The sequence below is a fragment of the Lepus europaeus genome, chromosome 14 (genome assembly GCF_033115175.1).
Source record: "Lepus europaeus isolate LE1 chromosome 14, mLepTim1.pri, whole genome shotgun sequence".
Taxonomy (NCBI): domain Eukaryota; kingdom Metazoa; phylum Chordata; class Mammalia; order Lagomorpha; family Leporidae; genus Lepus; species Lepus europaeus.
In genome coordinates this window covers 60,234,472-60,246,558 of record NC_084840.1, presented here as the reverse complement: position 1 = coordinate 60,246,558, position 12,087 = coordinate 60,234,472, and the positions used below count along the sequence as shown (strand labels likewise).

At 36.6% G+C, this 12,087-nt stretch overlaps 1 protein-coding gene across 3 annotated transcripts in view; it reads right to left on the bottom strand.

Annotated features, from left to right (window-relative positions):
* Positions 1-12,087, bottom strand: part of ERO1B (endoplasmic reticulum oxidoreductase 1 beta) — a 68,179-nt gene that overhangs the window by 14,078 nt on the left and 42,014 nt on the right. For 2 of the 3 annotated variants that reach the window (XR_009867934.1, XM_062210693.1), the window contains exons 7-9: positions 6,911-7,031; positions 6,736-6,782; positions 1,438-1,449 (exon numbers count right to left, since the gene is read on the bottom strand). Coding sequence is in view for 2 of the 3 variants with exons in the window: in XM_062210693.1 (XP_062066677.1) it covers positions 1,438-1,449; positions 6,736-6,782; positions 6,911-7,031 (180 nt within the window). In the remaining variant the exon portion in view is untranslated. The remainder of the gene's footprint in view (positions 1-1,437; positions 1,450-6,735; positions 6,783-6,910; positions 7,032-12,087) is intronic. The other variant, XM_062210694.1, reaches the window with a different exon arrangement.

The window sequence follows — 12,087 nt, the reverse complement described above, 5'->3', positions numbered from 1 at the left end:
TGTACTACATTCTTGGAAAATTGCCAAGAGAATAGATTTTAAGCGTTTTTAACCACGAAAATAATAATTGAGGCAATACATTAATCAGCTCAATTTATCCATTCCCAAGTGTGTGTGTGTGAATATATATATATTTTAAAATATTATGTCATATATAAATATATACAATTTGTATTTGTCAATTAAAGAGAATTATTCATGGCCTAATATAGTTCTTCTAAATAGGGAGGGGAAGAGATGGCAATCAACAAAGAGCAAAATTGCTAATCTACTTCCTAAGTTACTAATCCTATTTTCTTATTTGTTATTGAAAAAATAATGATAAAAAACTAACACATAGATGAGCTGAGTAGAACTCAAGGGGATAGATGGTAGTGTATTTGACTCTTCAGAGTCTTCACACTTTGCATACAACTACAAACATCTTTCTACTGATTCATTTTATTCTACATATGCTGCCTAAGAATCCTTCATTTTTATTTCACTAGTTCAAAAAATCTCAAGTGGCAACTGGAAAAAGCAGCTCAGAAGGTCTTGAATAATTTGGCCTCTACCCATCTTTTTCATTTAACCTATCAACAGTCTTTCCTACTGCTAAAGGGTCTCCCTAGTGGGCTTGACTTTTCCTTTTTAAAGTCTTTGGTACATAGTATTTCCCCCAAATAGCACATACTATCCAATTCCACTGGCCTTGGCCCCATTATTTAAAATTCACTTCAAGTGCTTATCCCCTCCCATTAGCTTTCCTGTATTACACCAGTGTTGATCTGTTTTGCCCATAAGCAGCTATATCACCTACTTTTTGTACTATGTACCAAGTATGTCTTACTCTGTTACAATTATTTATACACAGTAATTATCTTTTCTACTATATATCATCACCCTCTAGAGGGTAGGCATCATGTTTTAAACGTCATCCTTTCCTGCAAAATGCCCAACATGGTCCCCTAGAACACAGATAAATAAATATTCAGTTGAAGGAATTATTTTGGCTGTTTTAGGGTACACTGTGACATATATTTAATCAGTAACCTGAAGCAACCAATTATTTATAAATTAGCTCTTCATCAGATGAAGTATTATAACAGGTTATAAATTTTAAAGTGAATAAAAAAAAGTTCACAAGACAAACTATCTGATAAAACTTCCTTAACTTTTCTACATTTCCCCAGAACATATTCAAGTAGGTTGTAATAGAAAATTAAGGACTTGGAAGATAAATTTGGTTTCTAAATAAGCAGTTAGGTATACACACACACACACACACACATATATATATTTATATTTTATATTATATAAATTCATATTGTAAAACATAGTCTTATTTTTTGGTAGCTATTTTCTGGAAAAACAAATATTTTCTTTTGAATCAAATCAAATAAAATTTTGACCATTAGAAATACTTCACTTGAAGCAAACACACAAGTTTCATCTCACCATTATCTTCACCTAAAAGAGAAAATAGGAAGTATTTTTAAAAATGTCTAATAGAATCAGATTCCAATTACATTTAATATAATATGGACTTACAGCACACCACTTGTTAAACTATTAGTTATATCATGGGCCTTGGTCAGCGTGTAGCCATCCTTAAATGAGGCTTCTTAAGAATAAAGGCCAAAATTATAAGATTTTCATATAGTTTATACAATAAACAGCATATAATAAAACTAAAAATATAGGCCGGTGCTGCGGATCACTAGGCTAATCCTCCGCCTGCAGCACCGGAACCCCGGGTTCTAGTCCCGGTTGGGGCGCCAGTTCTGTCCCGGTTGCTCCTCTTCCAGTCCAGCTCTCTGCTGTGGCCCGGGAAGGCAGTGGAAGATGGCCCAAATGCTTGGGCCCTGCACCTGCATGGGAGACCAGGAGGAAGCTCCTGGCTTCAGATCAGCGCAGTGCGCCGGCCATATTGGCCATTTGGGGGGTGAACCAATGGTGACCTTTCTCTCTGTCTCTCTCTCTAACTCTGCCTGTCCCCCAAATATATATATTTATATATATATATTTATATATATATTTATATATATATATATACACACATATATATAAAGATCTTTTTTATATAAAGATTTATTTGACTGAAAGAAAGAACAAGTGAGTGATCAATCTTCCATCTGCTAGTTCAATTCCCCAACAGTCAGGGCTGGGCCAAGAAGATCCATGTATTTGCTCATCATCTGCTGCCTTCAAGATGTTTTAGCAAGAAGCTGGTTCAGAAACAGAAGGGCCAAGACTTGAACTGGCAATCTAATATGGGATGCAGATGTCCCAGACATCAGGTTAACCCACTACCCATCCCCAAGAACTCTAGTTTTAATAATTAACAAACATATGATGCTTTTCCTTTAATCATTATGTATACAGAACACTCTCTGAACATAACTGTTTCCATGCTAGAATACTTTTGGAATTTGCTGCTCTTCATCTTTTCATTACTCCTTTGTCAGAGAGGTGGTTTGCAAATATTTTTTTCCATTCTGTTGGATGTCTTTTCACTCTATTGATCATTTCCTTTGCTGTGGAAAAGTTTTGGAGTTTGATACAGTCCCATTTGCTTAGTTTCGCTTTTGTTACCTGTGCTTTGTGGACCCTGCCCAAGAAGTTGTCCCCTATACTAATGTCTCTGACTGTTTCCCCTACATTTTCTTCCAACAACTTTACAGTGTCAGGTCTCAAATTCAGGTCTTGAGTTGATTTTTTGTTTACGATAATAGGTATGGATCTAATGTCATTCTTCTACATATATAAATCAAATTTTGCCAGCACCATTTGTGGAAGAGACTATCCTACTCTACTGTATGGTGTGAGCAGTTTTGTCAAAAATCAGCAGGTTATATGTATGTAGACAACTTTCTGGGCTCTCTATTCTGTTCCACTGATCTATGTATCAGTTTTTATGTCAGTACCATGCTGTTTTAGCTACTCTAGCTTTGTAGTATGCTTTGCAGTCAAGTATTGTGACGCCTCCAGCTTGATTTTTATTGTTCTATATCACTTTGGCTATTCTGAGTCTTTTGTGATTCCATATGAATTTTAGGATTGTTTTTTCTAATTCTGTAAAGAATGTCATTGGTATTTTGATAGGGATTGCATTGAATCTGTAGATTGCTTTAGGTAGTATAGACATTTTAATGATACCAATTCTTCTGATCTATGAGCAAGGATTTTTTTGTGGTGTTAATGATTTCTTTCATCAATGTTTATTAATTTTTATTATAGATATCTTTCACTTTTTGGTTAAATTTATTACTAAATATTTGAATTTTGTGGCTATTGTAAATGAGATTTCTTTCTTGATTTCTTTTTCTGTGAGTTCATGATTAGAATATTAAAAAACTACTGGTTTTTATATGTTTATTTGTAACCTCCAACTTTACTGAATTAGTTTATAAATTCTAACGGCTTTTTGGAGTGTTTAGGTTTTCTATGTACAACATCATGACATCTGTAAACATGAATATTTAGACTTCCGAATATATCAGCAACTTAACAACAAAAAAACAACCAATACTATTGAAAAATGGGCAAAGGACTTAAAAGAACAAATACAAATAGCTAACAGATTACATGAAAAAATGCCCAACATCACTAGCCATCAAATGCAAATCAAAACCACAATGAGATATCACCTCACCCGACAGAATGGCTAAAATCCAAACACAGAGAGTAACAAGCACTGGCAAGGATGTGGACAAAGGAGAACACTTATGCACTGCTGGTAGGAATGTAAATTAGTGCAGTCACTATGGAAAGGTGTGGAGATTTCTTTAAAAATGAGAAATAGACTTGTTATATGATCCAGCAGTCCCACTACTGGGTATATACCCAAAAGACTTGAACACAATATATTAAAGAGGCACCTGCACCACCACATTTATAGCATATATAAGTATACACACACACACAATGGAATATTATTCAGTTGTAAAAAAGAATAAAATTCTACCATTTGCTGCAAAGTAGATGCAACCTGAGGATATCATGCTAAGTGAAATAAGCCAGACCTGGGGCCGGCGCTGTAGTGTAGCAGGTAGAGCCCCCATCTGCAGTACTGGCATCCCATACGGACACAGGTTTGAGTCTCAGCTGCTCCACTTCCAATCCAGCTCCCTGCTAATACACCTAGGAAAGTAGTGGAAGATTGCCCAAGTGCTTTGGCCACTGCATCAACGTGGCAGACCTGGAAAAAACTCCGGGAATTGGATCAGCCCAACTCTAGCAGTTGCAGCTATTTGAGGAGTGAACTAGCAGATGGAAGACCTCTCTGTCTCTACCTCTCTCTGTAATTCTTTCATTTAATAAATCTTTTAAAAATATATTAAAAAATAAAAAAGAAATTAGCCAGACCAAGAAAGACAAATAACCAGATGTTCTCCCTTATATGTTGCAACTAAAATTTAAAAAACAAACAAAAGGAAGAAACTGCTGCTCTTCAGCAGACATTAAGAGCAGTTGGTGAAAACCTCACTGTGATACTGCTTCACAGCTGCCTAGAGGTGGGGAAGAGGCCAGAAGGTATGAGATCTAGGGCTCCACAGCAGCTCTGCATCTCTCAGCTTTAAATGTGGGATTCTAATATTAAGATTTTATTTTGGGAAAAAAGGTTCTGTTGTTGAAAAACTGTTGGAAAAAACAGATGTAGAAGCCTAGTTGTTATGACTCAGGAATAATATGAAAGAAATACATTTAAAAAGATGGAAATCAGCATTTTCAAAGGAGGTAAAAACACAAATAGCATCAGCAAAAGCTACTGAATTACTTCATGGAGAACTCTGACAGCTAGGACAAACTCTCTTCCCTCTTACCTAATCTTTCGTCTGTCTCTTTCACATTACTTTTCTCCTCTTTCTCTTCCTATGCAGTGGTTCCCTTCCTCCCTTCATCTTTCTAGCAGTTCCAAGAATTTCATTTATTATAACATAGAAGGGAAGTGTTTCTTAGGACTTGATGGTTTAATTAAGTTAACATTACATTTTTGTTTTAAATGTAAGTGCCCATAGAAAAGATTTGGAAGAATAATCTCCAAACCCTGTACTATGGAAAAGAAAAGTGGGTGGGGAGAGCACCTTTCCTTTTTACAACTTCTAAACTGCTTCAGTGTTTACAAATTTTTCTGTAATTAAGACATTTAAACTGAAAAGAGAAAAGTTGTGACATTAAAAGTAGGAAAAGAGACAAAGGACAAGAAGTCACGCAGGCCTTTTTCATGACTCAATTCTGTTCTCCAGGTACTTAGAGCATGAATTTGAGGAAGAGTGTTTGCCCCCTTGTTAAAGAGTGGGCATCTAAAAGCAGTCCATGCATTCAACCCTTTTCAGGGTATTTTGTTTTCAGAGGGTACTAAATATACAAGCCTAGACCAGGAAACTCCATTTCTTAAAACAATCCTGGTATAAAGAAAACACTGGAAAGGCAGGTCAATTACAAGGTTGCTCCTAGAGTTTGGTTTCTCACCAAGTTTGTGGTAAACTGACTACATCAATACTGTTCAACTGAAATTTAATGACAGACTTTATCTAATTAAAATTTTTTCTAAAAGCCACATTTTAAAGAGTAAGAAGTATATATATGCTATAACAATAATACGTTATGTAATCCAAGGGCTAAAATAGTCTTACCAAAATAAAGTTCTGCTTAATGGCAACAATATTACACTGGTTGTTTTTTAAAGGGACTAAAGTTAAACAAGATTTAAAATTCAGCTTCATAATAGCCACATTTCTTTGCTTAACAGCCCCATGTAGTAACTGGTCACTTTGATTGACAGTGCAGGTCTAGGTTACTGCATAAGTTTATGAAACTTTATGCATAAGTTTATGAAACTTCTCTATCTATATTCTGACTCAAATTGTGCTATACTTGGTCAGCATTCTGGGCTGTATCCAGAAGCTTATTAGAATACTGGGCATCACTCAAGACCTATGGAATCAGAACCTCTGTATTACTAATACTCTTGGGCAATTTGTATGCAACCTCAAGTTTGAGGAGCATTGTTAAGAGCTATTGGTTCTCAAACTTGGCTGTACATTTGAATCATCTGGACAGTTTAAAAAATACCAACACCTAGGTCCTCATCCCGGGATTTTTCTTTTTTTTTTTTTTTTTTGACAGGCAGAAGCAGAGTGGACAGTGAGAGAGAGGAGAGAAAGGTCTTCCTTTACCGTTGGTTCACCCTCCAATGGCCACTGCGGCCGGTGCGCTGTGGCCGGCGCACCACGCTGATCCGAAGCCAGGAGCCAGGTGCTTCTCCTGGTCTCCCATGTGGGTACAGGACCCAAGGACTTGGGCCATCCTCCACTGAACTCCCGGGTCACAGCAGAGAGCTGGCCTGGAAGAGGGGCAACTGGGACAGAATCCAGCGCCCCGACCAGGACTAGAACCCAAGGTGCCGGCGCCACAGGCGGAGGATCAGCCTATTGAGCCGCAGTGCCAGCCCATCCCAGGAATTTGACTTAAGTAGTATGGGGTAGGGACTGGGCATCCAGACTTTTTAAGAGTTCCTCAGGAAATCTCTGGTAGATATGGATTACTCATGTACTCTAATTTGATTTGTTTTAAAGCTACTTTATAGTCTAGCACACAGCAGGTACTCAATAAATGATAATTAAATGAAATGTACAGAAATACTGAGACTTAACTGTGAACCAATCCACACTATTAAACTAAGCAAAACATAAAAATTATCAATATGTAGTTATAAAGACATTTTTTAAACAAAACGTTTGAAAAACCCACCTCGGCTAGGTGCAAGAGGATTTAAAGGACGATAAACAGATCGAGGCCTGAAAAAGAAAACACAAAACCCACACATAAAATGGTTTGACTTGTATATATTTTTTCCAACAGTAGCAAATCTTCCCTTCCCCCTGTCCCTTTAGTCATTTCTCTTCCTCCCAGCCCCTCCAGTTACTTGAAACAGTTTTCTTCATAGATGCTGTTCCACACTCTCCATGCAGAGGACCCTTTATAGCCGGTGTAACGCTCTGGGTTCAGCAATAGGTCTACATACTGAGCAGCTGGAGATCTCTCATCTGGAGAAGAAACAGTTCATACAAAATATCCATGTTTCACCATTTACCTAAAGTTTAACATTTTACAAAATAAGCGGGACTACCCAAAGGTTAGTCATGTTTTTTAAAGTCATCTCCAAATTAAATGGTAGAGTGGTTAGCAAACTTGTGACTGTACTTGACCTAGAATTTGTAGTAACTTGGACCAATTACTTTAGAGAGAAGAAAAAACAATCTTTCTCTTTTCTTTGGATACTCAGTGCTCTTTCAAGTAATGTTAACATCTCTCTCCATATTAAAGGTAGCAATCATTTCATCTTTTAATCAAGAATGAAAAAAGAATCATAATCTGCTTAAATATTTCGTGTGATTTCTTCTCTAAGTATATACCTACCTAAATGCTTGTTTGGAAACATACACTTTGTTAAAAATAGAAATTTCCCTGCTACTTCTATCAGAGCATATGAAGCAATTGGCTCAATAACTGTCTCTCCCTGTCACTCTGCCTTTCAAATAAAGAAATACATAAAACTTAAATAACTTTGTGATTTAAATCTAGTTATTCAGAGCTACACAATTCTCTAGCTTTTAAAAAAAATATACATGCTTTGGGGCCGGCGCTGTGACACAGCGGGTTAATGCCCTGGCCTGGGGCGCTGGTGTTCCATGTGGGCGCCAGTTTTAGTCCCAGCTGTTCCACTTCTGATCCAGCACCCTGCTATGGCCTGGGAAAGCAGTAGAAGATGGCCCAAGTCCTTGGGCCCCTACACCTGTGTGGGATACCTGGAGGATGCTCCCGGTGCAGCTCAGGCCGTTGCAGCCGATTGGGGAATGAACCATCGGATGGAAGACCTCTCTCTGCCTCTCCTCTCTCTGTATAACTCTTTATTTATTTAACTCTCTGTGTATTTATTTGTGTAACTCTCTCTGTGTAACTCTTTATTTATCTGTGTAACTCTTTATTTAATTTCAAGTAAATTTTAAAAAATCATGACCAATCTTTAAAAAAATATATACATGCTTTACAAATTTATTTTTACCTACCAATGTTAACATATCAAAGTACATTTTTCTCCTCTCAAACTGATTGATAGTAGGTACAACTTTCCAAACTTTCAAATCACTAAATAGGTACATTTTGCTAATCTATAAGACATTAGCAAACCACATCTTTTGGGGCAAATCTAGCCTGCTGCCTATTTTTGTAAAGAAAGTTTTCTTGGAACACAGTCATATTCATTTCTTTACATGCTGCTTTCACACCTCAAGGGTACTTCAAAATGTTCACTTGTAAGTGGAATTAAAAGATAAATTTATGGAGCTGGCATTGTGGTGCAGTGGGTTAAGCTGCCACTTGCAAAACCAACATCCCATTCAGAGTGCTGGTTCAAGTCCAGTCTAGTTTCCTGCTAATAATGTATCTAGAAGGCAGTGGAAGATAGCCCAATACCTGAGCTCCTGCCAACCATGTGGGAGAGCAGGATGAAGTTCCTGGCTCCTGGCTTCAGCCTGGCCCAGACCTTGCTGTTGTGGCCATTTGGGGAGTGAACAAGTGGACAGAAGATTTCTGTTTCTGTCTCCCCCCCCTCTGTTTTTCAAATAAATCTTTTTTAAAATTCCCATGCAAAATTTTTTTGAAATATATACATATAAGAGATCTTCAAAAAGGTCTTGAAAAATGTATATTACAAAAACCATGCATAGATTTCAAAAATTTTTGCATCAAAATTATCTTTTAATTCCATTTTCTGTGAACCTTGTAAAATTCATAATATGGCAGAGTTGTTACAACATAGATCAGATACTCCCCATAGAGTCCACAAAAACCTAAAATATTTACTGTTTGTCTGTTTATTGAAAAAGCTTGTCAACCTTTGACCTAGACTGACAAAAATTTCATGATGCCCAGAGTGAGCAAAATGTATGGCAGGGGCCAAGCGCTGTGGCTCACTAGGCTAATCCGCATCCTGTGGTGCCGGGACCCCGGGTTCTAGTCCCGGTTGCTCCTCTTCCAGTCCAGCTCTCTGCTGTGGCCCAGGAGTGCAGTGGAGGATGGCCCTTGGGCCCTGCACCCACATGGGAGACCAGGAGGAAGCACCTGGCTCCTGGCTTCAGATCGGCACAGCGCACCGGCCGCAATGCGCCGGCTGTAGCAGCCACTTGGGGGGTGAACCAACAGAAAAAGGAAGACCTTTCTCTCTCTCTCTCTCACTAACTGCCTGCCAATAAATAAATAAATAAATAAAAATTTTAAAAAATGTGTATGGAAGAAAGCTGATGCAGGTTAAATACCCTCTTAAACACACCAGCCAATATTAGTGCCTACTCTTAGGCCTTGACCACCTGTGGCACAGACCTTAATTAATGTGCTTCTAAATTATGACTCCTTTCCATCTGTGTAGGTAGAGCATTCCTTCAGATAATTCTCTCTGGATCCTTACCATGAGATCCTTCTCCCAACATTTTCCTCCTTTTCTTCCCTCTATAAAGTTGCTCAAAAGCTGATCTATTTCACTAGGCTTACCATTAACTAAGGATACAAAGAATTTGCATGGAATCAAATTTCTAATTCTTAGAATTCATTAAATTTATTTTCCTTCCTGAAATATACCTGTTTTCTTTGCTGAATTTTCTTTTTACTCTAACTTGACATTAGTGTTACTAGGATTTTCTAGGGTGCTAGACACTCTTCCCTGCTTCGTAACTCACATTCTTCTAAAAACATGGTAACATAGGCTGACCTAGTGTATAGGATTTTGCTTAATGTCACAGACTTAAGAGTATATATGGATTCACAATTGAACCTACCGTCTTCCATTACCAACACTACTGCAAATTGTTACTAACTTACTCTTAAAAATTAATGAACACACACACAATTAATGAACACAGCCAAGGACAATCTATAGTTTGTAAATCTCTCAAGTAATTGCAATACACAACCAAATTCAGAAACTGTCTTAAACACCATTTTAAATTTATTAATGAAGATGTTTTAAGGGAAAAATGAAAAAGTAAAAATCTATCACACTATTAATGAACCAATTACTTCATTCAGCAAATATTTACTGCACACCTACCATGTCCAGGCACTGTTCTAGCAACTGGGGATATAGAAGTGAGCCAAAGAAACAAAGCCCTTGCTCTCAAGTGGTTTACAATGTAGTTGGAAAGGACAGATGATAAACTGATAAACTAAGTAATATGCCAAGTAGTGTCAGGCAGTTGGTGGTGGGGGCTAGGGGACAGAAACTGGCAGTGTAAAGAGACAAAGAGTGATGGTGGCTATTACTTTAGGATGATTAGAGCTACTTTAGTGAGATGACATTTGAGCAGAAACATGAATTGAAAGGAGCAAACCATGCATAAATGTAGCAAAAATGTCTAAGGCAGAAACAGCAGTTTATATTAAAGGATATTAAATGCTAAATTATTTTTAAAACTACTATTTTATATACAGGATTCATAAAGGAATCATCTTCTACTTAAAGACAAGACCAACAACAAAACAGCAGGGAGCCAAGAGTATATGGATATATTCCCTAATAAAATGGGGTGAATAATCTGTTAAGATTTTCATTTTAATGCACTGAATTTAGATAAAGAATAACTAAACAGCAACTTGAAACCTACTTAAGTATAAACAATTGGATGTTACTGCTTAGAAAAGTAGTGGTAATAAACAGCAGGGTTTTATATGCATAAGAATTATTTAAAATATAAAAGTCACTGATTAAATATATGATCCTAAAAATCTTAAAGGATGATATAAAGTCATATAGCATTTCTCAGTTTTTAGAATTTAAGAAACTAATATTTTAATCAATACTATACTGATGATAGGTAATTGGTAACCTAGCACATCAATTTAATTAGTGCAAATGATCACTGCAATTGAGATTTTATTAAATATCTACTATAATTTGTACTCACAAAAATGTCTTATTAATTTGAAAACCTGATAAATTAGCAGTATTTTTTACATTAATTAAAGAATAGGTGAAATAAGAAATAGGAAAAAAGTAACAGTATTAAGCACTCAAATATAATTAGAATGACAACCAAAGAGCCAATGAAAGAGTGAGCAATGATACAAGCACTTAACATAGGTACAACAGCTTGCTTTAATAAAATCATTGCTGATTCTAAGCATCACAATGAGGATATTTCATTAATTTCCCATTAGAATTTTTACTAGATACCTAAAGAAACCTTCTTCAGGTTTCCTAAACATCTTTAGAAAGCAATACGATCACCCCCAGACACTTGAAGAGTTCAGAAAAACTTCTGCTGCCTTTTTCCACCTGTTTACTTGAACTCCAAATTCTTTCTCACCACCAGAAATGTGACAATACCAAGGTAAAAGACTGAGAGGCCAAATGAATTAAACCTACTCAGCACTATATATATATATATATATATATATATTATATTATATTATATATTATATATATATTATATATATTATATAATATATTATATGTATTATATAATATATAATTGAATCACTGCAATTGTCTTTTGTTAAAGACAGTGGTAGTTACTTAGTTTGAGAGTATCTTATACCATTCTGGGAACTCTCTGAAAGAGCACTGTGGAGAAGTTGAATTAGAATTCTCAATATTGGAAGGCAACTTTATGTGAGTTTGTTGAATTCTCTGACAAATTCCAGTGGGAACACTGTTATGTATTCACAGATCTTTACTAAAAGGGCTTCAACTGAAGGTGCATAGGAAATACAATGTCATAATAGAAATGAGTATGGGTCTTAGATTCTTCAGATCTGGAATCAAATCCTGATTCAGCCTCTTGATATTCTGTGATCTTGGGCAAGCTATTAATCTTTTTGAGGCTCAGTTTTCTCAAATATGCAATACACATCTATTCAGACAGCTGCAAGTATCAGAAATAATGGGGCCAGCACATTGTGGTGCAGTGGGTTAAACAGTCACCTGTGATGTCAGTATCCCATATAAGCCTGGTTTGAGTACCAGCTGCTCCACTTCTGATCCAGCTCTGTTAATGAGCCTGGGAAAGCAGCAGAATATGCCTTGAATACTTGAGCCCCTGCCACCTA